Source organism: Diachasma alloeum, unplaced genomic scaffold (assembly GCF_001412515.2).
Source record: "Diachasma alloeum isolate Michigan unplaced genomic scaffold, Dall2.0 Dall_scaffold_00277, whole genome shotgun sequence".
Lineage (NCBI taxonomy): Eukaryota > Metazoa > Arthropoda > Insecta > Hymenoptera > Braconidae > Diachasma > Diachasma alloeum.
The window spans coordinates 1445563-1454944 of record NW_021680416.1 but is presented as its reverse complement, the minus strand read 5'-3'; the positions used below and the strand labels follow the sequence as shown (position 1 = coordinate 1454944).

Here is a 9382-nt window from a genome sequence, read left to right as displayed (position 1 = left end):
TGAATCTCCTGTGAAAAATTACGATACCGTCACGCGAATTGTGAGTTCCTTAATTTTTACTGAACCTTTTTCTCCGTGTACTGGGAAAAAAATTACTGTTTCCAAGGAATTATTTTTTGGCGAAAAGGATTTATGTTTGTAAGAGAGTACGTCTCCAGACCGATCATTCCCAGACGCTCCAAATCCATCTCGAAATATTATAATTCTGTTAACTATGGGATGATGATGCTACATATGATATATTGAATGAACTCCATTGACAATTATTAACATTTAGAATTATTTCAAAGAATTTTGCGTAAGAGAAACTCTTTGTCTCAAATTTGCAAAAATTGAAAAATAATTAAGGGTGTGCATTTAAAATCATATGTAGCATAATTATCGCACAATTCAACTTTTTTTTTCAATGTAAAAAAATGAATTCTTCTGTCAAGAGAATGATTCCTTGGCATAATCAATTCGAAAGCCAAAACCCTCGATAAATAACCTCCCCCATCCCCTCTCCCCCGACAGATCGCCCAAATAATTAATCACAACTCCATTTATCTGTTACAGAACTGATTGGCACCCATGCTCTAGTACCGGCTCCCCCCGTGGTTAGGTAACAACCGGCAAAATGTGGCATACAATCGTGGGAGTGATTCTGCTAGTGACAATAGTCACGTCACCAACAAATGCCAAAGTATCAGTGGTGCCCCACGACGTATACCCCGGCTTCGAAGTGATGCAGTTGAAACACGACAGGAGACACGCCTCGAACTACCACTTACTCGAGACGGGTTTCTCCAAGTACTTCACAGTCCTTGATAACGGCATGGTGATGACAACCTCTGATCTAACACCCCTAGTCAACAAGCCAGTGAACCTCCTCGTCCTCGAGGAGTTACTGAACAGAACAGAAATCCACGATGTACATTTGTTCGTAATAAACCGTGGCAACATGCTGACATTTTCCCACGAGGAGTTGGGAGATGGTGAAGTGATTGAGAATGCACCAGCCGGCACTGTAGTCGATGAATTTCCAGTATTACACGCTCACGGAAGTTTCCCCGTGCATTACACAATACTGCCAGATGATTCTGGTGAGCGTGCATTTGCCCTGACCGAGGAAACATCCACGGAGACTGGCTTTAATCTCACCCTCAAGAGACCCAGTCAGGGGGTGCGAGTGGTAACATCTAAACCTCTGGACCGCGAAGTAAGGAAAGTGTATACAGTGATCATTCATGCATCCGACGCCAATTACATAAGTACTTCCAAGATCAGTGGGGTGGTTAATGTTCTGGATGAGAATGATAACAGTCCGGAGTTTGATCGGGAGGAGTATAGTTTCGAGTTGCGGCCGATGAACATAGAGACACTTGAGAAGGATGGGGCGCCCAAGTGGAAGAGGTTTGCCACGATTGGGAGAGTGTCTGCTAAGGACGCTGACGGGGATAGGGTAGCTTATAAGTTGATTACACCGACGAATGTGATCATTATCGTACCACAAACTGGGGAAATGCTGCTTGCTGGCGAGCCTGATGCCGGGGTGGATGAGGACAGCGAGCTCGAGGTGATGATTGACGCTCACGATCTGAGGACGCCCAGCAGGAGCACGCTGAGACCGGCGAGGGTTGTCGTCAAGTTTCTGACTACTGAGCCCGTTGTCAGGGAGCCGGAGGTCCACAGGATTCAGAAGAGGAGGGTCACGAGGGCCGTCAGGCCCACTAAGAAAGTCGAGTTCCTGGAGTCCGAGGGCGATGTCGAGGGGAAGATCGTGTTCTCGCTGGAGAAGGAGACCGAGAAGGAGGCTTACAAGATCAGGGACGAGAACCAGTGGGTCACGGTTATGACTAATGGGTCCGTCAAGGTTAGGCAGAAGTGGGATTACGAGGAACTCGGGCCAGAGAAGACTATCGACTTTTGGGTTACGATTACTAATCAGAGTAAGGAGGTTTTATTCGGGGGTTGGTTGGGGATGTTGAGGAGAGGGAATTGGGGGAAGCGAACTGCAGTGGGAGAAAAAAGGAGTTCTGCCGAAAAATTGTTTCCGTGAAGAGAGCTTTTGCCTTCTGGACAAAAAAGAAAGCTTCCACCAAAACATGATAATTTTCGCAGTAGTAATTGCTCTCGTAAGATATTTATATGGCTTCTGGGTAAATACATTCGTTATTTTATCGAGTACATATGTTCCCTCAAGTAAATATGTTCCACTCCATCGAATGTGAACATCCGCATGAAAAGGGACCACTTTGTTGATGTGGAGTTATGTGTACTCTGATAATATTGATAACATTCCGCATATTTCAAGCCCAAAATGATCCTCATAGGATCAAGAATGACGTTGGTGGAGAAGATGAAAGAAACAATTTAACATTGGTATAAATGGGAGATTCTGAGGCAAAACGTCAATATCTCGGAAACTAGAATCGACAAAGTGGTCGCTTTTCATGCGGAAGTCCACAAATATTTTCACATGGAACATATAGCTTTTCGGCAGAGTTCATTTTTTCTCTCAGGGTAGTTATTCAAGGACTTGGGGTCATTGAATCAAGAAAATCTTATTTGAAATATAAATCAAATGAGAAATGGGGGATTCAGGAAAAAAAATTGAGAATGAAGAATGTTTTCGGAAGGATAACACAGAGACGAAAAGTTTCTAATTTTCAAATCAACGCTACTTATTTTGAAAAATTCATGATTTTGACGTGCTTTGTTATGAGAATGAGAAAATCTCTGAACTTGAGCATAAAAAAACTACTTATTTCAAGTGAAAAGGATATCAGGAAGACATTGATTCAATATTAATCGAGTAAAAATGTTAAATGATACAATTCCGGTAACTGTGAAGCTATGAAGTACATTGAGATAGGATTATAGAAATATTTTGATGCAAACTTGAAACATGAATAGATTAATTTGTGAACAGAAATGTCTTAAATTTAATATTATCATAATTTTCCAGATTTTCAGGTTGATTTTCCACTTCATTTGATTAGAACACTAGAAACTTTTCCTTTGTGAAGAATAACTTCGAATATTTTTCGATTTTTTTCGAATGAAAAATATTATGAGTTAAATTTTAGTACAATCTGAACTTGAATCAAGAATGGGAAAATCAGTTATTCAATTTATCAATTTTTTCCTCGTTTTATGTTTTCTTTTATTTTCTGGATTCTTAACGGTGTCTTCTACTTTTCCGGGGGACCTTGACAGACTCTTGGTGTCTCCTCTATCCAGACGCTTATCCATGTCGATTCAACGACGGTATTATTTTAATTTACACAAAAGGATACAAGAGCATTTTAGTTTCATTTTAATTTCATTTCTACGGCTGTGGGCTTCATTCTAGGTCTTTGCAAGAGTTCAGTGGAATTACGCAATAAGTTTATCACTTGGTGAGAATTCTTTTCACTCGAGTTGTCCCTATTTTTTCCTATTTTGATTATTTCGTTGCTCTCCGGAAAATATAAGTTGGAAAGTACTGGAGTTAAGTAACTTTTAATTCTATTGATTGTAATGAACTCCTCGAGTTTATGAGAGAATTCAAAAAGTTTCCTTTATTTCGCAAAACAAGTGGAACGAAGGTACTTTCATATGCTTTTGTGACACTGGACAGAAATTTTAATTAAAGCAAAATTGTCGTTACCCCTTTTTTCATTCACCATTGAATTCTACGCGCAATAAGCTTTGACTTGTCGCCTCACTAGAGGGAGATCCCGGGCATCAGCGGTTAAACGAATTAACCCGAAAAATGACAACCATGTTCCATCAACAAAGAGGGAACTTTTTTTTCGCCGTTTTTTTAACGTGACTCAGTCTCTGTGCACGGGATTACGAAAATGCAAGCGACGTCTAAATTGCAAAAAGGATTTTTTACGATAGTTTTTTCTCTGTCATAACGGAGCAGAATTTTTGCATTTTAAGTGGACACAAAGTATGAAATATCACGATGGAAATTGTGCAATAACGAGGAAACTTTTTCAACTCTTTTGTCAATACTTTTTGTCTCACTTTGAAGGAAAAGGTTCTCCTCCGAGATATACGATGACTTTTTTTCCAGTAATTATGGCAATGATAGATGTGATTTCTTTGTCAATTTATGACTTAATTGTGGTGAGAATTTCTATTCTTTTCGTGGACACGTAATATAGAATATAATGATGGAAGTTGTCCAGTGGCAAGAAAAATTTCTCAACTTTGTTATAAAAGCTTTTTGCAATAATGTGAATTGAAAAGTTTTCTTGACAAAATTTATTTTGTACTCAATTGGGGGATGGGTATTTCAATTCGAAGATGATTGTTTTGTATCAGTCCGGGTTATAGCAAGCCCTCTTAACTGTAATATACGGGTCAAACACTAAGTGTCAGAATATAAGGGTCAAAAAGTGGAGGTTGAAAAATGAGGGTCAGAATATTAGGGTCAAAACATTAAGGTCAGAATATAAAAGTAAAAAAAGTGGGTGTCAGGTAATGAGGGTCTAAATATAAGTCGTATATTATGCTTGATCCCCGTTCTTAGCCCTTATATGACCCTCATTGCCTGACACCCACTTTTTTTACTTTTATATTCTGACCCTAATTTTTTTATCCTAATATTCTGACCCTCTTTTTTTAACCCTAACATTCTGACCCTCATTCCTTCACCTTTACATTCAGGCCCTCAGTTTTTGACTCTAATATTCCGGCCCTCATTTTTTAACCTCCACTTTTTGACCCTTATATTCTTACACTTAGTGTCTGACCCTTATATTCCACTTGAGCGCGCTTGGTACAACCCGGACTGACACGAAATAATCATCCTCGAATTGAAACACCCGTCCTCCATTCGAGTATTTTTTTTTTCGTGATACTTCTTTATTATTCTCGATAAATATTATTAAAATTCTTATTTGTGATCACTCACAAGATATTTCCAAAACTTTTTCCCCGTCTCGACCGCATTACACCGATTTTCGCAATAATTATTACCAAGAATCAATAATCAAACCCTCGCCGACAATAATTGATATCCATTGATTCCCATTTCCATTAAATTTCAGTGCACATTCACCTCCACTGGCTATAAATACACGAATAAAATACAAACCACTCCGTCGAACCCCCGCAGTCATACCGATTGGCACTTACATCCAGCCAGCCTAGATACGGACATCCGGCCGCCAATCTAAATCCTAAATTTATCCTCCCACCCCGACACTTTGAAATCAATCCCACTCAGATAACTCCAATAAGAAACATCCAAAGTCCCAAAACTCTGGTGCCATTTCACGAAAATTGAGTTACAAACAGAGGCGCAAAAAAATTGAACCAGACGTGGATGTCATTCTTCGGATTACGTTCTCCATGTCACGCTCTCGATTCATCGTCGAGAAATAAATCAAATTTGATGTTTTATCGAAACAAGCAATAACTCCTCAGTGGCATCGGCTTTTTAGCTGATAACTCACCGGAAATTTTCTCCGGAGAGAATATTTTTCTCGTTTTCTGAATGACAAAAATCGCCAAAATTATTTCACCATCGCATGTCTGCCCTCAATTTGGGTAATCTACTTATAACGTTATTCCACTGAATCTCTAAATTGCGAAAATATATTTAGACTAGAATAAATTTCAGGTATAACTGGGCAGATCGGCTGAGCCAAAAGTTAAAATAAATGGAAACGTTTGAAGATATCGTTTTCTTCATACGAAGATGAATTTTTTGAAGTCAATATTCAATTCAAAAAATGTAAAAAAAAATTTAAAACCTGTGAGGCATAACTAGACGGGTCGTCTGAGCCAAAAATTAAAAAGAACAGAGAAGTTTGAAGATATTTTCTTCTTCATATGAAGATGAATGTTTTTAAATCGATATTCAATTCAAAAAATGTAAAAAAAAAATTTTAATCAGAAGACGAATTTTTTAAAATCAAAATTCAATGCAAAAAAATGTAAAAAATATAACAAAATTGAAGATATGACTGGACAAAATGTCTGAGCCAAAAGTAAAAATAAAGTTAAAAGTTTGAGAACATCTCCGCCTGAAGACGAAATTTTAAACTATCAATTCAAAAAATCACTATTCAATTCAAAAAACGTAATTTCACGATCTAATAAAAAATCTCAGAACACCTCGGATTGCATCTCCTCCAGTTATACCAAAAAAGTACAGAAATGCAAAACTAATCCATGATTTTCTCTTTCCAAAAAATCACAACCCTTTAAATCACAAATCTCCTTGGCAACAAAAGAGCTTCAATGTAAGTAGCAACGAATCAATACCTCACACTGCATGCCAATCGAGCCATCATTAGTTGACACACATTAGCAGCAAACACTGGTTACAAGTCTCAGCTTGAGTAACAGACAGCCTAACACAATAACATTAAATCACGAGTCCCCGGAAATCACAGATATGATTTCAACTGATGATTTAAATTCTAGACACCGACAATCAGCGTGTGATAATCAACATCAAGGACATTAACGACGAGCCACCGTACTTCATAAACAAGCCACTGCCGATGCAGGCTGTGGTACAGTTGAATGCATCACCCAACACCCACGTGTTCACTCTGCAGGCACGAGATCCAGATACTGATCACAATATCCACTACTTCATTGTTCGTGATCGAAGTGAGTTGTAATGCGATAAAACAATTGGATTTAATCACGATGAGATGGAACGACTTCATTAACGAATTGATAATTTAAATTGTCCAACAGCTGGCGGTCGATTTGAGGTCGACGAACGTTCGGGTGTGGTACGTACCAGGGGCACTGATGTCTTTCAATTGGACATGGAGTATGTGCTGTATGTGAAAGCGGAGGATCAGAATGGAAGGATCGACGATAAACACTTTCAGTCAACTCCGGAGGAACGTTTATCGATTGTCGGGGGGAAACGGGCGCCGCAGTTCTACCTGCCTACTTATGAAACTGAGATACCGGAGAACCAGAAGAAAGACACTGAGTTAGTATGGTTTCAGTATTGATTGTTGTGGCAGTCTAGCTCTGACATGCTTTCTCCTTAGAGTGAGGCGCGCTTTACTCGACTTCAGATGAACAATGTTTCAGTATTTCGAAGTCGGTGTACTCATCATCTTGGTAGAACAATTAAGTACACTGAGAGAAATACCAATGTAATTTCGCAAAGTCAATTCAAATCGTCAAAAATCATCATCGATCTTGTGGGATCGATGTAATTTCTTGGGCCAAATAACTCTTCTCGTAAAGACAAATTGCTTGAGATACTAATTTCGTATAATGAGTCAAACAATGTAAGGATTCAATGAAGTGTTCTTGACTTCGACATGAATATTTTAGGATTAAGTGAGAATTTCCTGCCTCAAGAAATCGTTTTTTTGTGTCAAAAGATGAGAGAATGACTAAAAATGAGACACTGAGTTATTGTTTCAGTATTGATTGTTGTGGCAGTCTAGCTCTGACATGCTTTCTCTTTAGAGTGAGGCGCGCTTTACTCGACTTCAGAAGAACAATGTTTCAGTATTTCGAAGTCGGTGTATTCATCATCTTGGTAGAACAATTAAGTACACTGAGAGAAATACCAATGTAATTTCGCAAAGCCAATTCAAATCATCAAAAATCATCATCGATCTTGTGGGATCGATGTAATTTCTTGGGCCAAATAACTCTTCTCGTAAAGACAAATTGCTTGAGATACTAATTTCGTATAATGAGTCAAACAATGTAAGGATTCAATGAAGTGTTCTTGACTTCGATATGAATATTTTAGGATTAAGTGAGAATTTCCTGCCTCAAGAAATCGTTTTTTTGTGTCAAAAGATGAGAGAATGACTAAAAATGAGACACTGAGTTATTGTTTCAGTATTGATTGTTGTGGCAGTCTAGCTCTGACATGCTTTCTCTTTAGAGTGAGGCGCGCTTTACTCGGAGTCGGTGTATTCATCATCTTGGTAGAACAATTAAGTACACTGAGAGAAATAGCGATGTAATATAACAAAGCTAATTTCTTGGGCCAAATATCTCTTCTCCTAAAGATAAATTGCTTCGAATACGAGTTCTGTATAATCAGTCAATCAATGTTTCGGTTTATTGAGAAAGTCAGCATAGCTGGTGTACCTCGACCTTACAGAGAACGTCGTGTGTTTCGATATGTGCACATCACATTTCTAAAGTATTACAATACTTCGTCCCTTCAATTCTCCAATATAATTTTGCATTGCCTTCAGTTGAGTCCGTTACCATTATACGGTATAGATAGAGGATAAAGTGAAAATTTCTCGCCTCAAGAAATCGTTTTTTTCGTATCAAAAGATGAGAAAACGATTAAAAATGAGACACTGAGTCATTGTTTCAGTGTTAATTGTTGTGGAAGTCTAGCTTTGAAATGCATTCTCGTTATAGCAAGACGCGGTTTACTTAACTTCAGAAGAACAATGTTTCAGTATTTCGAAGTCGGTGTATTCATCATCTTCTTAGAACAATGAAGCACACTGAGAGAAATACCGACGTAATATCACAAAGCTAATTTCTTGAGGCAAATATCTCTTCTCTTAAGGACAAATTGCTTGGGGTACTAATCCCTTATAAATAGTCAAACAATGTAAGGATTCGGTGAAGTGTTCATGACTTCAACATGCATATTTTAGGATTAAGTGAGAATTTCCTGCCTCAAGAAATCATTTCTTTTTGTGTCAAAAGATGAGAAAATGACTTAAAATGAGACACTGAGTTATTGTTTCAGTATTGATTGTTGTGGAAGTCTAGCTCCGACATGTAGTTTCCTTAAACTAAGGCGCGGTTTACTCGACTTCTAGAATAATTAAATACACTGAGAGAAATGCGCATGTAATATCACAAAACTAATTTCTTGAGGCAAATATCTCTTCTCTTAAGGGTAAATCGCTTGGAAGACAAATTCCGTATCATGAGTCAAACAATGTAAGCATTCGGTAGTCTTCTTTACTCGAACACGAATACTTTAGGATAGTGTCTAGGACTTCCAGTTCCGACATGCATTTTCCTTAGAATAAGACGCGGTTTACTCAACTTCAGAAGAACAATGTTTCAGTATTTCGAAGTCGATGTATTCAGTATCTTGTTAGAACAATGAAGCACACTGAGGGAAATGTCGACGTAATATCAAAAAGCCAATTTCTTGTGCCAAATACCACTTCTCTTAAGGATAAAGTGCTTGGGATACGAATTCCGCATAATGAGTCAAAAAATATAAGCATTCGGTGAAGTGTTCATGACTTCAACATGAATATTTTAGAACAAAGTGAAGATTTCTTGCCTCAAGAAATTTTTTTTTTGCGTCAGAAGTTGAGAAAATCAATAAAAATGCTGAACTGTTGTGTGATAGATTACGAGAAATTCATTTCCCGTAAACTATTGCAAACTGATAACAGCGGATATCCAGTTTAATCTCTGG

General features: G+C 38.1%; 1 protein-coding gene across 1 annotated transcript in view; it reads left to right on the top strand.

Moving 5' to 3' along the window:
* The first annotated feature begins 616 nt into the window (after positions 1–616).
* LOC107038111 (neural-cadherin) overlaps positions 617–9382 on the top strand; it is a 184098-nt gene continuing 175332 nt past the window's right edge. Inside the window, exons 1-4 of the mRNA XM_029126109.1 lie at positions 617–1928; positions 6216–6224; positions 6409–6600; positions 6691–6937. Coding sequence (XP_028981942.1) covers positions 617–1928; positions 6216–6224; positions 6409–6600; positions 6691–6937 — 1760 coding nt within the window. The remainder of the gene's footprint in view (positions 1929–6215; positions 6225–6408; positions 6601–6690; positions 6938–9382) is intronic.